Source organism: Thalassophryne amazonica, chromosome 11 (genome assembly GCF_902500255.1).
Source record: "Thalassophryne amazonica chromosome 11, fThaAma1.1, whole genome shotgun sequence".
In the NCBI taxonomy this organism is placed as follows: domain Eukaryota; kingdom Metazoa; phylum Chordata; class Actinopteri; order Batrachoidiformes; family Batrachoididae; genus Thalassophryne; species Thalassophryne amazonica.
The window spans coordinates 11,719,144-11,744,677 of NC_047113.1; the positions used below are offsets into that span (position 1 = coordinate 11,719,144).

Below are 25,534 nucleotides of genomic sequence, written 5' to 3' on the forward strand. Positions count from 1 at the left end.
AAACAAAATTAGGCAGGTGCATAAATTTGGGCACCCTTGTCATTTTATTGATTTAAATATATTTAGCACTGATTATTGGAACACAAAATTGGTTTGGTGATCTTATTGACCCTTTGCCTCTTTACACAGGGGAATCCAATCATGAGAAACGGTATTTAAGGTGGCCATTTGCATATGTTTCCCCTCTTTGCATCTCTTTTAGTGAGGGGCAACATGGGAGCCTCTAAACAACTTTCAAATGACCAGAAAACAAAGATTGTTCAACATCATCGTTTAAGGGAAAGATATAGAAAGCTATCTCAGAGACTTCAGCCATCAGTTTCCACTGTGAGGAACATAGTGAAGAAATGGAAGACTGCAGGCACAGTACTAGTTAAGGCCTGAAGTGGCAGGCCAAGAAAAATCTCAGGTAAGATGAAGTGAAGGATGATGAATACAGTCATAGTCAACCCACAGACCTGCTCCAAAGACCTACAACATGATCTTGCTGCAGACAGTGTCTCTGTGCATTGTTCAACTATACAGCGAACTTTGCATAAAGAGATGCTGTATGATGCTGTAATGCAGACGAAGCCTTTCATGTGTACACACCACAAACTGACTTATTTGAGGTATGCTAAAGCACATTTGGACAAGCCAGCTTCATTTCAGAATAAGGTGCTGTGGACTGATGAAACTAAAATTGAGTTATTTGGACATAACAAGGGGAAAAAGAACACAGCATTCCAAGAAAAAACACTTGCTGGGGCTGTGTGGCCAGTGCAGGTACTGGGAATTTTGTTAAAGTGGAGGGTCACATCGATTCCAGTCAATATCAGCAGATTCTTGAGAACAGTGTTCAGGAATCAGTGACAGAGTGGAAGTTGCACCAGGGCTGGATCTTTCAACAAGACAACAACCCTAAACACTGCTCAAAATCAGCTAAGGCGTTCATGCAGATGAACAAGTACAATGTTCTGGAATGGCCATCTCAGTCCACAGACCTGAATATTGTTGAAAATCTGTGGTGTGATTTTAAGCAGGCCGTCCATGCTCGGAAACCAACAAACCTGAGATGTTTTGCAGAGAAAAATGGTCCAAAATATCTTCAACCAGAATCCAGACTCTCATTGGAAGCTATAGGAAGCATTTAGAGGCTGTTATTTCTGCAAAAGGAGGATCTACTAAATAGTGATGTATTTTTTCTGTTGGGGTGCCCAAATTTATGCACCTGCCTAATTTTGTTTAAAGAATTATTGCACGCTTTCTGTAAATACTAGAAACTTCATTTCACTTCTCAAATATCAGTGTCTTTGTCTGCTATTTGATATATTTAACTGAAATTTCTGATCCAGACAACCAATGATTTATAAAGGAAAATCATTAAAATTATCGGGGTGCCCAAACCTTTGCAGACAACTGTACTTGGAATTGTCTCACTGGTGTGACAAGACTTATGGAAAGTTATATGGGATCATTTAGGTTGGTTACTTGAGGATTAAATGTGCATATAGAGTCTTCGACTCAATGACTATTGAACTATCTGGGGTGGGCGGGGGAGGAGTGATGCTGATTTTCTCAAAAACTTTCAATTAATGTTTCTCAAATTTGGTACAGACATTCCTTGGGCCACCTGTTCAAGGTAAATTCAGTTTCTGATTGATGATTAAATCTGTGCCCCATCCCCACCAGGGCCCCCAGTCTGGCCAAAAATGAAATTTTTTGCACTTTTCATTTTATTGCAGGAAAAAAAAAATGTTCAATAACCTGTTCCCTATTTTCACATAAAGATTCTTTGGTAGGTTGTCTACAGACAAAAATAAATAAATAAATGTAATTGTCCTTGAATCATTCAAGGGCCCCCAAAAGCGATAGTTTGCGCACTTCTCAATTTATCGTTGAAAACCTCCTTTGTAATTTTTTCCTTAATTCTACCGACAGATTTGTTGAATCAGTCTACCACCACAAAGATTTTCATTGACCTTAAGTCATTAATGCTACTTTCCCCATATTTGGCAACAAATTAGTCTTTGTCGAAAGAACTTCAGGGTCCCTGACCCATTTCTTAAGAATTTTTTATTTTTATTTTTATTTTTTTTGCTTTTGTTTGTCCCCTTCCATTTGACTTCATTAATTTGGATTAGGCCTATTTTGTGCAGGTCCATTGTATTAAATCCAAGTAGAAATCCAGTTAAATTTTGGGTTGTAATGCAAAAAAGTATATATAGGGAAAGCACCAATGGGGAAGAATACTTTCGAAAGGTACTGGAGTTTCATTTATTTAAAGGTTTTCCACATCAGAAGTATCTCCAAACACCCCCCACAACCATTCCCACCTGTCCACCCTTCCATAGTCACTCCTGAGAGAGCAGGGCAGACAGGCTGACTGACTGTCCACCAAACAGTATCTTTCTGTGCTGTCGTTCTCTCTCTCTCTCTCCAAGGTGGAACCTCACCCTCCTCAGCCCCAAACAAAACAGGTTTTCTATATCAACCCCATAGCAACTCCACGGTTCCAAAACACCACATCAAAGGTGCGTTTTCCCGGCTTCATCCACCCATCAAAGCCTGTCCACCCACCTGCCCGCTCCAGTTTGTCCTAGCAACGTACCCCTGGCATTACCCAACATCAGCGTTGCCATAATGTTTCACATCATCCTCTACAGTGTCAATAACGAGGCAGAACTGTGGAGTCAAGAGTAAATATATCTTTGAAAGTCATCTCAAATTCCTTTTTTTTAAATTACATAAATTTGCTCATACATAACTACTGGACTGATTATTCCTGTTAATATTTACAGGTGTTGCAGTTAATATGGATTAATGTTTTTATACTCTTTTTACTATTGACTCTGACTATTTCTCAGTCTTAACACTGCGGTACTCGTTGTCGTCTGCACTGAGTGCTCTCTCACCCGTCGTTCTGCTTGTCTGTGGTGCTACATTTCTCATCTTGTGTTTGGCATTCTACCTCGATGGTTCTTTGATGTTCTCTTGGGAAACTGTGTGTCATCAGGTCTTGGCTGCTGGGCATCTGAAACCACACTCACATTGCCCTTTCTATGAGCGAGAGCGGAATACGCCATGCATATAGATATGTGTGTGTTTGTGTGTGTGCATGTGTGCAGAGAGGAGATTTTTGAGGCACACACTGAGCAAAGGCTTGGCATTGAACATCCTCTGGGCACCAGTCTCAGAAAGAGCTCTTTTATACTCTGGAGTGTTTGGCAGCGTCCGTCACCTTTCTGACATGCTGGACTAAGAGCCTTCCTCACTGCTCAAACAACAACCCCCATTAATTGGAGCTCTGTGCCTGTTCATGTATGTGATTACACGTGTGTACACAAAGAGTACATGTGAGCCGTGTGTATTTATGCTCAAGCTGAAGAATGTGTGGCACCACTGAGATGGTAACTATTTTGAATATGTAAACCTTATACAAGTATATTCACCAATGCTGTTTTTCCATCAAATTCATTTTTTCCCCAACAATTTTTCCCTTTTTCTACTGGCGGTGCACATGACTGGGATTGTATTTACGTGCATGTTTGTGGCTGTCCTCAGCTGTGGGTGAACCAGGAAGACGGGGGAGCGGAGCCAGTGGAGGGGACCAGCGAGGTGCAGAATGGGCACCTGGACCCGACCAACGACTGCCTGTGCCTGGGCTCACCCCTCCAGAATCGAGATCAGATGAGAGCCAACGTCATCAATGAGATCATGAGCACAGAGAGACACTACATTAAACACCTGAAGGACATCTGTGAGGTAGGAACACGTGCACGTCTTTACTAGCATGCACACATGCAGATTGCAGTTCCAGAGGAAAGGTTTTAATACAGCAGGAATAGGAATTGTATGACGGAGTTTTAGGGCCACATTGAATTTCTTTTTTTTTTTTTTTTTGGACTTCGAGAATAAAGTTGTAATTATGAGAAAAAAGTTGTAATATTATGAGAATAAAGTCGTAATATAACGAGAAAAAGTTGTAATATTACGAAAATAAAGTCATAATTTTACGAGAAAAAAGTCGTAATATTACAAGAAAAAAGTTGAAATATTATATTATGACTTTATTCTCGTAATATTATGACTTTATTCTCGTAAAATTATGACTTTATTCTCGGAAAATTACGACGTTTTTCTCATAAAATTACGACTTTATTCTCGTAATATTACGACTTTATTCTCAAAGTCTTAAAATTACAACTTTATTCTCGTAATATTATGACTTTATTCTCGAAGTCTAAAAAAAGAAATTCAATGTCGCCCTAAAACGCCGTTGTAGAAATGTATCAGACAGGACAAATTGAAGTATTAAGTATTTTTTTTGTTTGTTTGTTTCTGGCATGATTTCCCTATTTAATAACTGTCAAGATAAGTACTTTATGAGGCACAAAACCTCAATATGTCAGCTGTATAGAGTGGTAATTGCAACCACACAATCTAGTCAGAATTTTCATAATTTTGTTAAAGTGCATAAATAAAACCAGACAAAAAGGCAAACGTGTTTAGAGTTTTGTTGGCCATCAGTTTTTGTTGAATACTCCACTGTGTTTATGAATACTCACTCTCTTCCAAAGACCAAAGATACTTTGTTCTAACCTCTTCCAAACCAGATATTAATCAGTGATGAGTGATAAACAGTGACAATGCCACCAGTCAGATGTCCTACTCTGTTTTTCTCAAATTCAGCTTCCCCAAATGATGTCAGAGTTAAACATGGATTCAAGTGCTTATTTACAGTATTAAGTCAAGAAACCATGCTGTTTCAGTGTTATTATGCTCAACGATTTGCTGCCGAAACTATAAAACATTCCTTTTGTAATTCTTGATCCAGTCTATATGCTAAAAACGAAGTGCCTCTGTGTACGTGTATGCATGCATGCGTGTGTGTAACTTTGATCACGGAGAAACTGTGGAGAGCTGACATTTGCCATTTGGTATGTGTATGTATTTTGGGTCAAGGATGAATACCGCAAAAACGGAAACTTGATAGGACTAATATTTTTGAAGAAATTAGTGATATTAGGTAACGACAGTGAACAATAGACAATATCACCATGAATCATTATAGAAACTTTGATAATTTATTCCCACCCTTGAAAAATGTCAGCTTCCTATTTTATAAACACTACCCAATCTAGAACCATGGATCCCCGTTGGCAACATGCTAGTCAAACATTGAACAGTGCACCTTTTATTTTTATTTATTTATTTATTTATTTATTTATTTATTTATTTTTGTCGCTTAAATTAGCTATGTGTTTCTTTACAAGCATTTGTTGTTCCCAAAAGGGCAGCAGAGCACACGTGCAGGCAGGTGTGACTGTTTTGCTCACTTTGCACATTTAATCTGCAGAGTTCTAAAATGATTTTGAGTTTCAGTTTCCTATTCACGAGGTATATCAAATGCGGTATTATTAGCAATTATTATAAACTTTCACACAAATTTGGTTTGAATGCAAGTCTGACATTTTTGAAAAGTTTTAGTTTATTTTATTATTATTAAAAAGATGACACATGTAAGTAAATGAAAATGCTCATACACTTATTTGTCAATTGCACAGTTGTTTGGCTCCAGACAAGTCATAGTAAGTCCCTTAGGCTGCTCCCTTGCACCCTTGGTGCAAAACAGAACACCTCCGCAAGTCATTTAGGTCCTTCAGACTTTTTTGCTCCCTCAGACCCCCTGCCTTTTATTTCATTTTATTATTTTTTTTTTTATTATTTATTTGTGTATTTTTTTGCCTTTCAGCTTCTGGGGGAGCTCCGCCCCCTCAGACTCCCTGCCTTTTAATTTAATTTTTTTGGGGGGGGGGATTTTAAATGTTGTTATTGTGGTTCATGTTAGTTTAACAGTGTTGTTAGTATTATTGATTCATTGTGTCTTTGTAGTTCACTTGGTTTAGTCATTTTAGTTAAGTGTCATGTCACCATTACCATGAGTGGAAAGTGTAGTGCATTTGCTGTCTTCCGCCACTGTCTCTGTTTGTAGGTGTGTAAGTATAAAAACACCTGCTTGCAGCAGAATGCACAAAAGACCAAAGCACTGCGTGTGTGTTAGTGTGTGTGCGCGAGCGCTCATGCATGCATGCATATAACTTTGATCACAGACACACTATATATGGGACTCTCCACCTTCTGGTTTTAAGAACTGAAGAAGCCTTTTGGATGAGAGGTGACATGTCTTCAATAAACTTAAAGAAGTCCAGTTGCCCTTTTTCAAGTTCCAGAGAGGACTATGACCAGGATGATTGAGAACTTACACACATACCTCAATATAGACGGCAGATCTCTCTTCGATCACGTCTGTGAAATAATAGTTGAGATGTTTGATTACAGTGCTTGATGATGTAAGAAAGCAAAAGAAGAATTTAATGGAAAACTTGTCCTATAATGTTATAGAAATGGATAAAAGGAAATGTTTGAGCATCAGAACAGCAGCAAACTTTAATCAGCTCGTCCTTCACCTGAGGCCCATTTGTTCATAAATGCTGAAAACGGTCTGTTTCTTGAGTTCTTATGTACAAAAATAAACAAACAGAATGACAGAGTCTAGAAGGTGTGTGACCTCTGGCAAAGAATTTTTGATTTGATGTCATAAATCAAGACAAATGAACTGAGTGCTATTTATCAGCATCGTAAATGGAATAATGCACAGTTTAAGATAAAATGAACTCCTCACGAGTATATATGACTGGTGTTACACATATCACAGAATCTTATAATGTATCATAACAAAAACTGACAGCTCAAGATGAAAAGCAGTACCACATGAGAATGACTTCAACAGACATGAAATATGTGCGTGCCTTGTACAGCATTAGGATGGTGCATTGTGTTTGTCGCAAATAGATACTGACACATGACGTATATCCATGTCCACCAAGTAGCCACATTCCTACATGCACCAACTGGACATCCATGATGGAACAGCTCCATCATCACTGTCAAAGTGGAATTTAGCCAATGCTTCTTTGTACACTGGCATTGAGATTAAGTATTTTTACATAGTTTGCCAGTTTTTTTTTTTGTTTGTTTGGTTTTTTTTTTTTGGCAAAGTAGCATTGGTTTATGAAGTGCATATGCATTTTTGACTATAACTAGCTGCTTTTGTACATTCAGGATTGACCCCAAATACATATTTAATGATGCATATAAGATTTGGACAATCATTCCCTTACAAAGATAGCAGCACCAACACATGCCTCTGTCTAGGGGCCTGAAGAGTCCATAAGCTTAAGACATGAATGCCATTGTTAGACAGTGACTGAATGTCTTTGGTTTTCTCAATGAATCCATAGGTACCGCTTTGTTTCAAGGGCATGGTTACCTAGGGAGACTCATGTGTGGATGACTTGCAACATTGTGGTGTTGTGGCGCATTTCTCTGGCCATGATCCAGCATGCAAGTGCCTGAGTGCCCTGGCTGTAGCAGATAGATAGCTATTTTCAAGCGGTGAGGATGGCCTGGTTGTCTGCCTGGGTGGTTGCCATCCAGGACAATATGGAGTTTGTGGTATGTGGGATGCGGCAAAGCATGGCACTAGTGCATGTTCCCAGATTTGACTTGATATAAGCTTCAGTGTTAATAATATATAATGTAACAGCTGTTCTACACTCAAACAGAAAAATAAAAACATCACAGTGTAGAGAGGGGATGAGCTGACGAGGGACAGAAAGAGCAAGAGGAAGAAATCGACTGAGCAAGGAATGCTGCCAAGAGACGCGTTGACTAAGATTTAATCAAACTAAATGGTGCATCTCCAGTGGATACTGCATCAGTTACAGATCCATGAAGACACCAGGATGAGGCTAGAAGGAATCTGATGTGCAGTTAGTGTACAGTGTATCCCATTCAGTGAACCACAACACTCGCACACCTCGTGAGTTTTAATCTCTGAAACCATCATAGTCTCGGCATGCGGTGTTGAAATATACACCAGATTCTTAGACATTTTCATCATGGCAGAAAACAGAATAGCTCCAATGAGCTGCTACAGCTGTTATTACTGTTGATTATATTTTATTTTATTTGCCACTGTCCATACCAGTATCTTAAATGCATACTGAGTTTTCGAAGAGCACTGTATTTCAGATTTCACACTCCTCAGCCCTCGCATAACATAAAAAAGTATTTTTACGTCACTCGAAGAGACGCCATATATTGAAGACCACTAGCTGAGCTGTACGACATACTACACCAGAGATATCACAAATGAGACACAAAAGCTGTTGTAGTTTTGTCATAGAAACAAACCCAGTGTCAGCATGTTGTTATTGTTATTTTTATTAATTTGTTGTCTTGTTCACGAGTGAGGGACGGATGGAGTGTGAGATCGATAGACGGATCGGTGCAGCATCTGCAGTGATGCGGTCACTGTATCGGACTGTCGTGGTGAAGAGAGAGCTGAGTAGGGGGGCAAAGCTCTCGATTTACCAATCGATCTACATTCCGATCCTCACCTATGGTCATGAGATTTGGCTCATGACCGAAAGAACGAGATCGCGAGTACAAGCGGCCGAGATGAGTTTCCTCCGCAGGGTGGCTGGGCGCTCCCTTTGAGATAGGGTGAGGAGCTCGGTCACTCGGGAGGAGCTCGGAGTCGAGCCGCTGCTCCTCCATGTTGAAAGGAGTCAGTTGAGGTGGCTCGGGCATCTTTTCCGGATGCCCCCTGGACAGCTCGCTGGAGAGGTGTTCCGGGCACGTCCCACTGGGAGGAGGCCCCGGGGAAGACCCAGGACACGCTGGAGGGACTACATCTCTCGGCTGGCTTGGGAATGCCTTGGGGTTCCCCCGGAGGAGCTGGGGGAGGTGTGTGTGGATCGGGAGGTCTGGGCGGCTTTGCTTGAGCTGCTGCCCCCGCGACCCGACTCCGGATAAAGCAGAAGAAAATGGATGGATGGATGGTTGTTTGTTTGTTTGTTTTTGGGGGGAGGGGTGATGAAACTGCTGGACTGAAGATAAACCTCCAGTGCTTTTCTAACAAGAAACAAAGAAATGTTATATGGGCACATACTGTTGTACTATAAACTGTTTATTGCCCGCTGGACGAAGGCCCGAAGGAGCATTATGTCACGGCGAGTTCCATCCGTCTGTCCGTCTGTCCCAAAAAGGGTATAAGCGTTCTGAAATCAACTCCTCTCACATTTTTGTAGGAGTTTGAAACTTGATGCAAGTCCTTGTTATAGGTTGGTAATATGCATATTATCATATCATGGCCCTAGAGTAACAAATCTAAACTCTGTCAGTTACATCAGTGGGTGCCTGCATTTTGAAATTTTTGATTTCAATTTAATTCAATTTATTTTTATTTATATAGCACCAAATCACAACAGAGTTGTCTCAAGGCGCTTCACACTAGTAATGTCTAACCTTACCAACCTCTAGAGCAAGCACATAGGTGACAGGGGTGACCCTCTGCTTGGGCCATGCTACTGATACTATAGACAATACAGGAAATTATACAGGAAATTTTGGGATATTTTGGGAGTCCATGCTGGTGGTACATGTATCAGAAAATACCGATCCAACCCGCGACATTTTCTGATACTTGAGAAGAGCCACTGTGAATCCTCTCAACTGCTGCTGCTGCTCTCTGCTTTGTTTCCTGCCGAGGTGAGGAGGGGAGAGGGGAGGTTTCTGGAGCCGAGCTGTTTGAGAGAGCTCTCTTCCGCAGTGTTTGAAGGTGAGGGTAGCGGCAAATTTTCCACCCGGCTCTCGGGTTCAAATTGTCTGTTCGTCGAGCACGGATTTTCCAAAAAATGAACTGAATTGTTGCTGAAAATTTGTGCTGAAAAGTTAGACGCTTCAACATCCAGAGGCTGCGAAACGCTTTGAAACACCAGCTCAGATCGCAGTTGAGGAGGACAGCCGAACAGAGATTCTGTCCGCTGAAATATCCATTAAAGGCCCGGACCAACTGGTGGAGGGGATTAATTGCGCATGAATTGAGTATACAAATGTTGGGTATTCGTTGTTGTCCGCAACAAAAGTGGCCAAAAATGACAGATGTCTCAGTATAAATTATGGATATATTAATAATGTACAGCGAATATATGACAGTCACATATGTATAACGCATGTATTGAGCAAACGGATCGCACACATTGCGATTATCAAAGAGGTATTACAGATGTATTGACAATGCATTGCGCACGTGTTGCACATGCACGGCATCTGCATTGCGGTCATAAATGAAGTGCACTCGGGCCTTTCAGCATCACTGTTCACACCAACAATACAGCCAGCAATTGCTGGATTTGGACAAGTTGATTGTAGTAAACAAGCAGTGAACAAGGCGAGTGCTGACATCAACGGAATGCATCAGAGTGAAGCTCATCTGAACGATTATAACAAGAAGTTAAATCTGTTATAAACAGGAATAAATACTGTAACAGCTGCAGACAAGAAGGAGAAAACACGCAACTGTTTTTTCAAGCCTTGACAATGTAAACAAGTCAAATAATTACCTTTTTAGACAGCTCAAAATGCTTTCTGCAGCTCGTTAGGCACGCGCACGAACGGCTCGGGCTGCAGCCTCCTCTGTGATTCAGGAAGTGATTAGAGCCATTTTTAACAGCGAAATTGCAGAAAACATGATTAATCCTCCACAAAATAATTATTTTATATACGCAGCATCCAGCGCAGAGTGCATAGCAGCTCGTAGAACAAAGAACCGCGTCCAGCTGTGAACACAGCAGGGGGGGTCGTCAGGAAACAGGTTGTGCTGTTGCGTGAAGCAAAACATGCTCGTGTCAGTGCGCCTTTATGTTGATGGATGGCGTTTTGGGGGATCCATGACTACATCTGTACGTTTCCACAGCTGGACTGGCACTGACTGGCAGGTATGTCGATGTCTGCCATGGTACGTTGGGTTTATGTGGAGTGTTTGTTGTGCATTTGCAAATTGTCCACAAATCAGATGCAAAGCTGACATAATATAACGGCTTTATTCATGGCCACTCTGTATGCAGTTGCTACAACTTATTTTAATTTGTGATGTGGGCGTGATAGGCACGCTGTATATCAGCTTTACACACTGTCGCAGTCTGCTGCCAAGCCACAATTCCCTGTCAGTTGCGGATATCAGCAGATAACGGCGGATATACAATGCATAGATCGATTATGTATTGAGTATGTAAGGCGGATGTCATCCGCAGCCAAATTTTGTGCAGCTTAAAAATCCTGGCAATGGAAAAACGTGCCTCTGCAGATAATTGCGGACGTGTTGTTGGCCGACTCGTACAAGTATGTTTCACGGATATTGCGGATGTTTAGCGAATTCCAATTCTGTGCGCAATTCATACGCAAATCATCCTAAACGCCAGTGGGACCGGGCCATAAAATCCTTCAGTATTAATTCAGAATTCGTCGCATGAGCATCGCTGGTGATACATTTCAAAATTTACAGCTTATTTTACAGTTGAAAGGCTTCGTTTTTCTAAAAGGTTCCCACTGTCTTCAGCAGGAAAACAACGAGAGAGAGAGTGAGAGAGCCAGAGAGGGAGAGAGTGAATGAGAGAGAGAGAGAAAAAGAGGACTTAATTTTTACTCTTAACACTTGCTTTTACAATGAAAACATGTCTGCCATGTCAGTAAAGCTCCATTGAAACTGAAAATTGAGAAATAGAGACAGATAGATAGAGGGGGAAAGAGACAGACAGAGAGCGAGAGAGAGACAGAGAGGACTTAATTTTTCATTTTTACTCTTAACACTTGCGTTGACAATGTAATGTTTCCCATGTCAATAAAGCTCCTTTGAAAGTGAAAATTGAGAAAGAGAGAGAGAGTGTTGTCTTTTCTCTTTCAGGCTATAAAAGTCCATAAAAATAAAAGTATTTAATTCTTTTACCAAAACAACAAATCTAGGCTTTCATCTTTGATACACCTTCTGGCAAATTGTATCTGAACTTTCAGGTCTCTTTTTAAGAAAATCCTCATAAAATCAACAATCATGATAATAATAATATTAAAGCAAGCAGAGCTCTGGTATTGGATCGGAAAGGTATCGGTATCGGCAGATATCCAAATTCGGTTATTGGGATCAGATTGGAAGTGAAAAAATATGTATTATGGATCCCTAATACGAAGCCTCTCACTTGTGTTGTTATTGTTGTTGTGTCTGTTTGAAGTATTTTATGACAAACAACTGGAATAATACGGCTTGTTGTGCGGTGAAATGTCCAGACAGATCATCTGAGACGTCCCTTGTTGTAATATTCACAATGAGCAAAACTATCGTGTTATGTAACGTTGTAAGCTAACATGTTAGCACTTTTAGCAGCTGTCAGTAGCCTGATTCGTTAGGTCCCCTTAGTGCATGATTACTAAAGAAATACGTGGCTCATAACTTTTACTGTCCATGCCATAGTAAGTCATGTATTGAGGAGAACCACTGCATAGTCCCCAAAAGTATGATTTAATAAACGCTCGAACTGAGGCTACCCTGTTAGCTGGTGTTTTAGACTTTAACCCTCTCAGGCCCGAGGGCATTTTTTGGACAGCTCACTCGCCTGGCATAAATGTTTTGTTATTGCTGTTAACAGCTCTCCCTGCATCCCACAATCAAGTTTTATGTCTCTTTTTTCAGGACAATCTGTGCTTTCAGAATATATATGCTTTTGTTGTGTTTTATAAGTGTAATAAAGGTTTATAATCAAAAATAAGAAAGAAAAAAGTAAAGTGGGAAATAATTTTCCACACACATTTATTCAAAACACACAGCAAACTATAAAGAACAACTGTTTTGACACGTTATAAAGGTAATTTGAGGTCTTGTGTGAAAGACTGTACAACAAAAAGGTTCAAACAATAAACACAAATGCACATTTTGAACAATATATACAAAATGGTCTATGCATTTTTTGTCCATTGATATGGTAAACAGTGGTTTAGGCAGAGAAAGCAACAGAGTTAGCCAGTAACATTCACATGCAAACTAGTGGAGCAATCCTGATAGTTACACTTTTTGTTTGAGCACGTGAGATTATCATCAGAGGCTCTCCGTCTGCTTTCACTGATTGCTGTGCGTAATGGCACAGGGCGCACTGGATGTACTCATTGGAGCACCCAGGGGGCTATTCAAATGGGCCAACTAGTAACATATCACTCCTGAAAACGATCTTTGGCTTTTGACGTGTGGTAAATCTGCCCTATGATTGGATTTTAGAAAACCATGTGACGTTGAACCAATTCCGATTGGACACTCACATTGCGCACATCATCACACACCTTCTATGAAGAGTACAAAGATGGCTGATGGCTGGCTCCAAAGTCCACGGAGGTAACGTTTCAGCAAAAAAAAAAAGTAAGTTTCTATCTCATGTCATATAAAAGTTAGTAAACCTTGGTCTTAGCCGTCGTATACGACGGCGTCGGCCCCAGAGGGTTAAGCGAGGTGTTTAGGCTTTTTTCATCACACGCTGAGCCACCCACACTCCACAACTTTATGCATTAATGAGTTCATTGTGAATCAATGCAGGCAGGGCTGTCAGGCTGTCAACATGGCAACGCCCAGACACAGGTGTCATTTCGACTGTTCTGGGTCTCTATTGAAAACCAATTGCTGATGTCATGTAGGGATGGTCCACTATATATATATATATATATATATATATATATATATATATATATATATATATATATAATTTTATAGTTTTGAACCCCAAAACAAACACAGCTCCTTCCATGTCATTCCCATATGAAACATTTTGGTTTGGTTTGGTTTATCAAATTCTTTGATAAATTGATCAAAAGACGCTCTTCCTCACAACTGGGGGATTGCCACAATAAAGCTAAATCAATAAATAAACAGTCTAGTTTTCAACCCTATGACTTTGTTTTCTGTGCATGCCAGCGGTAGCGCAGAGTATTGTAATCACTCATGTCTCTTAAAATAATTATAAATTAAAAGAACAGACCGGAGTCCCGTCAGAAACACACAAAAAGATTGAATCGAATCTCGTACGAGAGGAGCAGTTACAAAGCAACATGGACACACCAGGATGTTACAAAGAAGTGCTCAGTCAGCTGTTGAGAGCCGACCCTATTTGTCTTATACTACTACTCACAGAGTTGAGATGTGCATCAAAACACACTTCTGTAACCTTCTGTTAATCTTATGTCTGCATGCAGTGTTCCTTTTCAAGGGAATAAACATGTTTATCAAGTAAGACAGCAATGGTTTAGCTTTGAATGCCACACAACAGCTCATTCAAGGTTGAATGAGAGCTTAATATTCTTAAAACACATGTAGATAATAAAATTCTTATAAGAATGTCTGTCTGTCTGTCCGTGTGCAATATAACTCAGAAACAGGTGAGCAAATTTTCGCCAGACTTAGTAGAAATATTCCTTTGGCGATGGTCTCCAGATGATTAACTTGTGGTGCAGATCAGTCAAAGGTCATCATTGGCAAAAAAGATAATACTAAAACTACATTTTCCAGGATATCTCCTCAATCCATAGAACGAGAGGTATGTAAAGTTTATGTCAATCAGTAAATTGTTTGTAAATAAATAGTGAGTTACAGTATGATAATGTCATAGAGATGTCGAGATGATGTCATAATTGTCTGAAAAATACATTTTCCAAGATAAATCCTCAACCAATAGACCTAGAAGGATGACTTAAAGCTTACAGTGCATCCAGAAAGAATTCACAGCGCTTCTCTTTTTCCACATTTTATGTTGCACCTTTATTCCAAGATGGATTAAAAAATTTTTTTCCTCAAAATTCTACACACAATAGCCCTAATGAGATTTTGCAAATTTATTAAAAATAAATCACTAAGAAATCACTTGTACATAATTATTGACAGCCTTTCCATGAAGCTCAAAATTGAGCTCTGGTGCATCCGGTTTCCACTGATCATCCTTGAGATGTTTCTGCAGCTTAACTGGAGTCCACCTTGGGTAAATTCAGTTGATTGGACATGATTAGCAAAGGCACACACCTGTCTACATACTGTATAAGGTTCCACAGTTGACAGTGCATGTCAGAGCACAAACCAAGCATGTAGTCAAAGGAATTGTCAGTAGACCTTCGAGACAGGATTGTCCTGAGGCACAAATCTGGGGAAGGGTACAGAAAAACCCCTGCTGCTTTGAAGGTCCCAATGAGCACAGTGGCCTCCATTATCCAAAAATGGAAGAAGATCTGATCTGCCAGGACTCTTCCGAGAGGTGGCCACCCGTCTATTGCGGGAGAATGGCCTTGGAAAGAGAGGTGTGGAGAGAGGAGAACCTTCCAGAAGGACAACCATCTCTGCAGCAATCCACCAATCAAGCCTATATGGTAGAGTGGCCAGACAGAAGCCACTCCTTAGTAAAAGGCACATGGTAGCCCACTTGGAGTTTGCCAAAATGCACCTGAAGGACCCTCAGACCACAAGAAACAAAATTCTCTGGTCTGATTGTGTCTGGTGTCATGTTTGGAGGAAACCAGGCACCATCCCTACAGTGAAGCATGTTGGTGGCAGCATCATGCTGTGGGGATGTTTTTCAGCAGCAGGAACTGGGAGACTAGTCAGGATTGAGGGAAAGATGAATGCAGCAATGTACAGTGATATGCTGGATAAAAACCTGCTCCAGAGCACTCTTGACCTCAGACTGGGGTGATGATTCATCTTTCAGCAGAACAGTGACCCTAAACACACAGCCAAGATATCAAAGGAGTGGCTTCAGGACAACTCTGTGAATGTCCTTGAGTGGCCCAGCCAGAGCCCAGACCTGAATCCGATTGAACATCTTTGGAGAGATCTGAAAATGGCTGTGCACTCACGCTCCCCATCCAACCTGATGGAGCTTGAGAGGTGCTGTAAAGAGGAATGGACAAAACTGCCCAAAGATAGATGCACCAAGTTTGTGGCATCATATTCAAGAAGACTTGAAGCTGTGATTGCTGCCAGCGGTGCATCAACAAAGTATTGAGCACAGGGTGCAAATATTTATCTATGTGTGATTTCTTCAATTTGCAAAAATTTCAAAATAACTTTTTTCATGTCATTATGGGGTGTTGTCAGTGGAATTTTGAGGGGAAAAAATAATTTATTCGGAATAAGACTGTCATATAAATGTGGAAATAGTGAAGTGCTGTGAATGCTTTCTGGATGTACTGTATAACAATCAGTAAGTTAATTGTAAGATAATAGAATAAGTGTTGTTCTGATGACATCACAAAGAAATCATGGAAATATACCAGAATTATCTGAAAAATACAGGCTTTTTCCATACCCATTATGGCTACAGAGGTGAATCAAGGCTTATATCACTTAAAAGCTTATAACCCCAATTCCAGTGAAGTTGGGACATTGTGTGAAATGTAAATAAAATCAGAATACAATGATTTCCAAATCCTCTTCAACCTTTGTGTTGTATTCAGTTGAATACACCACAAAGACAAGATATTTAATGTTCAAACTGATAAACTTTATTGTTTTTGTGCAAATATTTGCTCATTGAAATGGATGCCTGCAACACATTTCAAAAAAGTTGTGGCAGTGGTATGTTTACCACTGTGTTACATTATCTTTCTTTCTAAAAACACTCAATAAGAGTTTGGGAACTGAGGACACTAATTGTGTGTGTCATGATTGGGTATAAAAGGAGCATCCCCAAAAGGCTCAGCCATTCACAAGCAAAGATGGGGCAAGGATCACCACTTTGTGAACAACTGCATGAAAAAATAGTCCAATATTTTAAGAAGAATGTTTCTCAATGTTCAATTTTAAGGAATTTATGGATTCCATCATCTACAGTCCATAATATAATCAGAAGATTCAGAGAATCTGGAGAACTTTCTACATGTAAGGGGCAAATCCAAAAACCAGCATTGAATGTCCGTGACCTTCGATCCCTCAGGCAGCACTGCATTAAAAACTGACATCATTGTGTAAAGGTTCTTACCACGTGGGCTCAGGAACACTTCAGAAAACCATTGTCAGTTAACACAGTTTGTCGCTGCATCTACAAGTGCAAGTTAAAACTCTACCATGTAAAGCAAAAGCCAAACATCAACAACATCCAGAAACACTGCCGCCTTCTCTGGGCCTGAGCTCATTTGAAATGGACAGACACAAAGTGAAAAAGTGTGCTGTGGTCTGATGAGTCCACATTTCAAATTGTTTTTGAAAATCATGGATGTCGTGCCCTCCGGACAAAAGAGGAAAAAGACCATCCAGATTGTTACCAGTGCAAAGTTCAAAAGCCAGCATCTCTGATGGTATGGGGGTGTGTTAGTGCCCATGGCATGGGCAACTTACACATCTGTGATGACACCATCAATGCTGAAAGGTACATCCAGGTTTTGGAGCAACACATGCTGCCATCCAAGTAACGTCTTTTTCAGGGACGTCCCTGCTTATTTCAGCAAGACAATGCCAAGCCACATTCTGCATCTGTTACAACAGTGTGGCTTCGTAGTAAAAGAGTGCGCGTACTAGACTGGCCTGCCTGCAGTCCAGTCTCAGTGGAGGACGGCCAGATGGTGTACTGTTTTGTTTTTCGGCTTCAATCATCGAAGCAGTCGCGAAAAGTGCAGCTTTTTGGGGATCCCAGTGGAGCAGGGAAGACAAGGCAAATGGAAGAGGTTGTGTTGGTAAGTGTTAGCCTGCACACCTTGACAGAGTAGCTGTGTTCTCTTGCCTGCACAACCACCTCGACATGATTGAGCTCCAGGTCATAAACAAACCGCTACATGCCCACTTTCCACAACATTGTCACATTTCTTTGCATTTTCACTTTCTTTGCCATGTAATTTGCCCAAAAACTCAGAGAAAGTGCCATGTTTCTGATGGGGACAGAGGAGAACTCTTGCTGGATATAGGATTATTGCGACATATGCATCATATTCTAATCCTTTAGCGCCCACCCTCAAACAAGACTGCGCTACCCAATTCCACAAAATTTTGCCTTGGAAAAATTTCAAGGTCAAAGTCTTGTTAGAAGTGGCTTTTCATAAGCTAAGCTAGATGTGATCAAATGTCAAGAGTATGTATTCAGTTCATGCACTTGAAAGGACGTTTTTGTGGTGTTGTCAGGTTGTTGGGTGGGGGGGGTCAACTTCTTCGGTTTTTGATTTTTTTTTTCCCGATAACTTCACAGAACATTGCTTATCTCTGCTATGTACAATTTGTCATTGCTTTTTAGTACTTGGTTTGCGACTGATAACTGGAAGATAAACAAAGAGGCCTTACATTGGAACATCCATTCAATTTTGTTGGTGTAGGTGAAACCATAGCAGAAAAATGAGAGTGATTGAGGCACTTTTGTTTGAGATATAATGCAAAATGTACACCAAATGGGCATTTCAACATTAAATTCAAATGTCCACAAAATCCACAGTCCAGATCAGATCTGGTGTCGCAGACCAAACGGTCCACCCCTATAAATCGGTCCGCGTTTTGCATCTGCACATGCATCATTTTGGACCACAGCAGCACATCTGAGATGGAGTCTCTTCACCCAAATCAATCAGATGGATTAATGGGATTATTAACCATCAGATGATGAAGGTAAAACTTTTTAAATCATTCTAAAGTCAGTTTTAAGTAGAAACAAGGCAAAAGTCCGTGACACTTTGAAAGGTCCGACGTGCAGTGAAAGCATCAGCTAGCAGCTCATTTAGCTGCGCCGCTACGATCGCTTCTGCCGATTTTTGACAAAATAATGCTGAATTTATGTGGAAATTATTGTCGTACAAAAGCTTCAGATGTCTTTCGCTGAGATAGATGATGACTGGTGTGCAGTTGGAAGCAGAAACGAGATGTTAATCCATGAACCTTGTCATCAGGGGGGATAGATTTTTTTAGGGGGACCCTCCGGTCTGCGACACTGGATCAAACTTTGTCAGGCAAGTGAGTGCCAGTCTGCACTTCACTTTCAAATATGAGAGTGTTTGGGGCACGTTTGATTAAAATATATTGTAAAATATACATTAAATGGTGTTTTCAGTGTTAAATTTAAATGGCCACAAAATCTGGATCAGATCTGAATCAAACTTTGTCAGTCGATAAAGGATGCCATCCTACATAGCGTTCTCAAATATGAAGGAAAGCTGATCTTTCTTGACAGTTACAAATTTTTGAAAGTTCATTCAATGTTAAAGATAGGGATTTTTCCAATTTTCCAAAATTTTTCCTGACTTTGACCTTTGATCTGTGACCATGAAAATTTAATCATTTCTTGTCTATCAGGATATGAATCTTCAGTAAAAAAAATCATAACAATATATGAAAAACTGTGGGCTCCAGGCTGTTCATAAACAGAGAAACAAACAAACGGGTGAAAACATAACCTCCTCCAACTTTGTTGGTGGAGATAATAATTATAAATTCTTTCATAGTGTTAACTTTCTAACACTGACTTTATGACATGAGACTGAAAAAGTATTGTCAACACTGTCGAGAGTACTTCAGCATTGTTCTGATTTAAAAGTGTAATTGTGTAGCACTTATTCACAGGAACACAGTTGACAAAGGCCTGAGGTTGGGTTCATCCCAAAAACCTTCTGAACATGAGGCAACAGCAAGGTCATAGTACCACCGTTAAAAACTCACAGCATGTGGTCACAGCAGCTGCTTTTTCTCATTGCTCACTCAGCTCATGCTGCGAGGTAAAACCCTACCTTGAGAGTTAAAGTACACTTGTACTGAGCTGAATCAGTGCTGAGAGAAACAACTTGAACACTGTGTGTTATAATGAGAGTTAACGTGTTCTTTGAAATATTTGACTCTGGGATTTTAACACTCCACAGGTTTTTGCTGTGCAGGAATATTTGACATTTTAAAGTTGCAATAAATACTTTCAAACGACATACTTCATTGTAGGGTTGAGAAATTTGGAGTTTGGACGTAAATGATTCCCTTGTAACTGAGGTTTAAGTCACCTTTAAAAGTGTCTGCATGACTTTAAAGCTATTAGTGCTGTCTGTGGACGAGTGATGTGTCCTCAGCTCAGGGGACAATCAGTCGATGCTTTCGATCTTTCACCCGTCGTCTTACAGAAGTTTTAAGTTAAACTTGTGACTGTCTGTCTAAAAAAAACAGAAACGGCCTCACCATGTGTATAGTCACTTGGGTGGTACAGAATGGTAAAAAAAAAGAGAGAGAGAAATAAAAATCACCTCTTACAGCAAATCATTCCCTCAAGCAGCAAAGCTTCGAGGCATTTAATTAACCACAAGAGTTGAACCGACAAATTGGGGCCACAGTTCAACCTACACTGAATATTTTTTGTTGTTGTTTTAGAAAGTCATCGTTCATTTTGATTCCTGTATATTTGATAACTCAACATGTTTCTTACAAAGAAATGAAAAAAAAAGCGATGAGAAAAGATTAATGGTGCATTTCTAATGCTGTTCATGGTTTAAGAACTAACAGTTTGGAACTGTGTTGGAACCTGTAAAATGTTCTCTGAATGGAAGACTAACCTCTGTTTTAACGTGGTTGTTGCAGGGCTATCTGCGCCAGTGCAGGAAGCGTGTGGACATGTTCAATGATGACCAGCTGAAGGTTATCTTTGGGAACATCGAGGACATCTACCGCTTCCAAATGGGCTTTGTTCGAGATCTGGAAAAACAGTACAACACGGAGGAACCTCATCTTTCTGAAATTGGACCTTGCTTCTTAGAACACGTGAGTTGGGGAAGTTTCTTTAAATTTCTAATTTCATAAGTTAACATTTGTTGAGGTCTTTCCTGAATACATGTGCTATGTCTTGTAGATCTTACCAAGACCACAGGCTTTTTGTCATGCTCCCATAATGAAATGATTCACATTTTCATGACACGGTTTCTTTTAATTTTACCATTTCTAATCCATGAAGTAGTTTTGGCATAATCCTAAAAAGCCTATAAAGTGAAATCCTGAGCCATAATCCAGATCCGGATCACCTCCAAAATTCAGTGTGGTCTTCCATGATCTCAAGAGATGTTAAAAGAAATTAATTTGTGAAATTTGCTCCCATGGTGGAGGTCTCACAGATTGGAGGTGCATTTAATTGTACTGAGTGTTCCTCTCACATTTTGCAAAAAAATTTGTTCATGCAGGCTAATAATGACTATTGATTAGTGCTGTTTTTTCAGAATTCATAACATATTTTCAACAGGGCTTTGAACCAGAATTTTTTTCCAACTGGTTTGTTCCGAACAGAAACAAGATTTTAACATTTCTAGTTTTAGGTCCCACCCCAAAATTGAAGTTACTGAACCAGTCAGAACAAAAAAATATAGTTCCCGAAACTATATTTATAACTTTGTATATCAGCTGTGGGACATTGAAAACACTGTGTATGCCAGACCTATATGTGGTGCTGTAACGCTCTCACGATAAACGCAGAAGAAGAAATACAGCATCCTGCAGCAGGCAGCAGAACCGGGACACTGAATACAGTAAAGCCTTTTAAGAGAAAGAGGGTCCACGCTGATCAACTGAAATAGACTTTTCTATATTATAATAGCCAAGTGGCCTCTGTGTGTGTGCGTATGGCTTTGATAATGCAAAAACCAGGGAGAGCTGACATTTGTCGTTTGGTATGCTTATGTATTTTGGGTCAAGGATGAACGGTGCCAAAATCGAAGGTTGATAGGACTAATATTTTTAGAGAAGTTACATACATTAGCTAACAACACTGAACAGTGGACACTGATATTTACATTCTTGACTCGCATGCCAATCCAACAAGGGGGGGTAAATCATCTATATATTAAAAGCGTGAGTGTGTGATTTTATTTATTAAGTTCAATGTAAGTACATAATGTAATTGTAAATATGTTAAAAATACATGGATGACACAAGAAAGTGAAAACACTTATTCCATTGTGGTTCATTTAAAAATCAAATGACAATATAGAAGTAAACATAAAATAATAACACTATGTAAAACAATTTTTGTTCCTGGCTTCTAAGTGTTATATTTCAACTGCTTATGTCTAAAGTCTATGGAAAAATGACTACATTCAGCACAAACTTTGATTTTATTTTTTTTTACGTTCTAGAAAGTTCTAAAAGTTTCTTGAAATTTCTAGATAATTCTGGAAACTTCTAGAAAATTCTGGACAGTTCTAGCAGTTAAAGAATATTCTAGAAGACTACTCAGTAGTAGTGAAGGCGAATCGAGAATATTCTTGAAAACAGACAAATTTCAAAATATCATTGTCCTGATCACAGAAGCAAAGTTTCTGTGGAATAACAGCTATTTTCTATTTATTTAAGGCATAACAGGTTAGGAAAACACACTGTTTACCCAGGAACAAAACAAAAATAAAAATTTGTTACATAGTGTAATAATAATACTGACAGTAATAATTATAATAATGATAATAATAATAATATTAGTGTGTATGTGATAACAAGAACTTAAACAATTTATCAATAGTAAGACAGTAAATTAACATTAAAAATTACATAATTAAAAGGAAATAAAAACTTGAGTTCTTCAAAAAAAAAAAAAAACTGTTTAGGTGTAAGGTTCTAAAAACATCTATATTATAATAGCCAAGTGGCCTGTGTGTGTGTGTGTGTGTGTGTGTGTGTGTGTGTGTGTGTGTGTGTGTGTGTGTGTGTGTGTGTGTGTGTGTGTGTGTGTGTGTGTGCGCGCGCACGCGTGTGTATGGCTTTGATCACGCAAAAACTGGGGAGAGCTGACATCGTCATTTGGTATGCTTATGTATTTTGGGTCAAGGATCAATGGCGCCAAAACCGAACGTTGATAGGAGTAATATTTTTAGAGAAGCTACATATATTAGCTAACAACACTGAACAATAGACATGAACAACGGTGATGGTCTAGTGGTTAAGCATTGGGCTTGTGACCAGAGGATCCTTGGTTCAAATCCCAGCCTGACCAGGAAATCACTGACGGCCGTTGCGCAAGGTCCTTAGTCTCCTAGTTGCTCCTGGTGTATAGTGAGCATCTTATATGGCAGCACCCTGACATCGGGGTGAATGTGAGGCTTTATTGTAAAGCACTTTGAGCGTCTGATGCAGATGGAAAAGCGCTATATAAATGCGGTCCATTTACATTCTGCACTCACACACCAATCCAGCAGGGGGTGGTAAATCATCTATATATTAAAAACGTGCGTGTGTAATTTTATTTAGTAAGTTCAATGTAAGTACATAATATAATTTTAAATTTGTTAAAAATACATGGATGACACAAGAAAGTGAAAACACTTATTTCCATTGTGGTCCATTTAAAAATCAAATGGCAAAATATAAGTAAAAATAAAAAAAAAATATGAGACTGATAATAATAATAATAATAATAATAATAATAATAGTGTGTATGTGCTAAGAAGAAACTAAACAATTTATAAATACATTAAGACAGTAAATTAACATTAAAAAAAAATTATGTCATTAAAAGGAAATAAAAGGGTTGAGGTCTTCAAAAAAGTGTTGAGGTCTAAGGTTCAAAAACATTCTGGACTCACACTCCAGTCCAACTCATTATAAAAACTTTGCATACGTTATTACCACCCTTGAAAAATGTCAGCTACCTATCTTATAAACACTACCCAATCTAGAGCCCATGGATCATCACGAGCAATGTGCTAGTTGCTTATTTAAAGTGTGTGTATTTTTTAAAAGATGCAGTGCTGTATTGCTCTCAACCTCACAGACCAAAATAATGGACGAGTGCTAACCAGCAGCTAAAGGTAAAGGTCCAGTCCTCATGCAAGCTTTCATTCCATTCCAACTGTTTAAAAAATTAAAACCCTTCACACATGGCGTAAATATAAAGTCTTAATCTGACCTGTTAGGTCATTTAAGTCGGATTCATCATCACAGCCTGACGATAAGACGTCCTTGCTTTGGAAGATGACGTCTGGTAAATACGTTAATTCCTTTTCATAGAAATCACTTAAGAAATGTAGCATTTTAAAAGAAGTCCCTCATTACAGCACTTCATTGAGGCATCTGTCATCTCAATAATAAATTCCATAAAAATTCCAAATTCCAAAAAAAAAAACAAAAAACAAAAACAAAGCATAATAATGCCAGTAAACTCAGTGTTTCTAAAGAAGTCCCTGCATGTTTGTCTGCTTCTGGTGCATTTATCAGTGTGAAACACAGGACGTGTTGCTTTATCCCACCACCAAGAACAAAAATAACTGAATGAGAAGAACTGAGCCTCACCGGGTCATTGTAAACTGAAATCTTTTCAAGAAGGAAAAAAATAACGGTATTAACTGGTGACCATTATTTTAAAATAACAATGCTCTTCTAGAACATAAAAAAATATAAGGGCCCTGTCACACCTTGACGATTTAGCTAGCATATTCCTACGTAGGAAAAATGCACCGAATATGCTGGATATGCCGAATAAGCTATACAGTATGCCGACCGCCCTGTTTCCACTGAGTGGTTTGGGTCAGAACTGCATGGTATTATACGTGTAGGAACAAGTAAGTCTGGCTTGGTTTGTCTTTCCACCACCAACAGAACCCTTTTGTCTGGCAGACAGGAAACGTACATATTGACAAGCACGTTATCGAGTGTGAGTACTCTGTCATGTGGCCTCTCCCCTCCACACAGAGGCCAAACAGAGTAATTTATCATTTTTTAATTTAATTTTACTTGGTGGCTCATTGGATTTATTTTCATTGTGTGCAGAATGATGAAGAACCGACTGATGTCTGTGATTAACGCTGAAATGTTTCAGTGTACTTGCCATATTACAACATAAATCTGTGTGCTTCAACGTGCTCTTAACTTCCACAAAACTTCCACATAACTTATTAGACATATGCCAGTGTTTTTCATATAGTTGGCATACGCTGGCTAAATTGTTAAGGTGCGACAGGGGTGTAAAGTTTGTGGTTTTGTTTCTGCAGGTGGAGGAAGGGGAGGGGGCAGTGTGTTTGAGTGTCTCACAGCACCGTCATGACACACAGCAAGCAAACAGCAGAGTTTTCCAAACATATTTTTAAAGTTTTCTTTCCAAGTGGGCTCTGAGTATCTCTGTGAGTGTCCTTGCTGTGGTTAAACTAAAAAGTTGTGCTTGCCGTCCTGTGGCTTATAACAACAAACACAACACTTTTTTAATTACCAAAATATGCCTAAAATCTCTTTCTGGGGACAGCATAACTTAAATGTGCTGATAAAAACTTCTTACCTCTCATTCAGGTCAAATACACAAATTCTTGATTGTTCCTGCTCAGAGACTGTAAACCAGGAGTGCATTAGATAGAAAGATGGTGTTGTGGGGTGGACGTGCCCTCCACAACACTCCTTGATTAAAGGCCCACTTTTTTATTATTATTCACATCTTTATTCGTGAAATATGTCACACAAATACAACATAAAAATAAAGCAGAAAACCAGTAAAACCAAATAGACAAAAAGAAAGAAAGAAAGAACCTCAGGAGCAAGCTAGATCATTCATAATCCACTGCAATTCTTGCCATCATTTAAAAAAATTCTCTCTCATCTCAACCAGTTCTACAGTTTAACCACAGACTCGTACATCTTCCTCACGTGGTGTATTGTATACACAGTATACAATAGTATACACAGTGTAAAAAACGGACAATAACTGACAATAAATTA

The 25,534-nt window shown here is 39.4% G+C and overlaps 1 protein-coding gene across 9 annotated transcripts in view; it reads left to right on the forward strand.

Annotated features, from left to right (window-relative positions):
* The window catches only part of LOC117519628 (rho guanine nucleotide exchange factor 9), a 148,717-nt gene that overhangs the window by 86,609 nt on the left and 36,574 nt on the right, over positions 1-25,534 (forward strand). For 8 of the 9 annotated variants that reach the window (XM_034180901.1, XM_034180902.1, XM_034180899.1 and 5 more), the window contains 3 exons: positions 2,424-2,513; positions 3,544-3,744; positions 20,435-20,614. In XM_034180901.1, coding sequence (XP_034036792.1) covers positions 2,424-2,513; positions 3,544-3,744; positions 20,435-20,614 — 471 coding nt within the window. The remainder of the gene's footprint in view (positions 1-2,423; positions 2,514-3,543; positions 3,745-20,434; positions 20,615-25,534) is intronic. The other variant, XM_034180898.1, reaches the window with a different exon arrangement.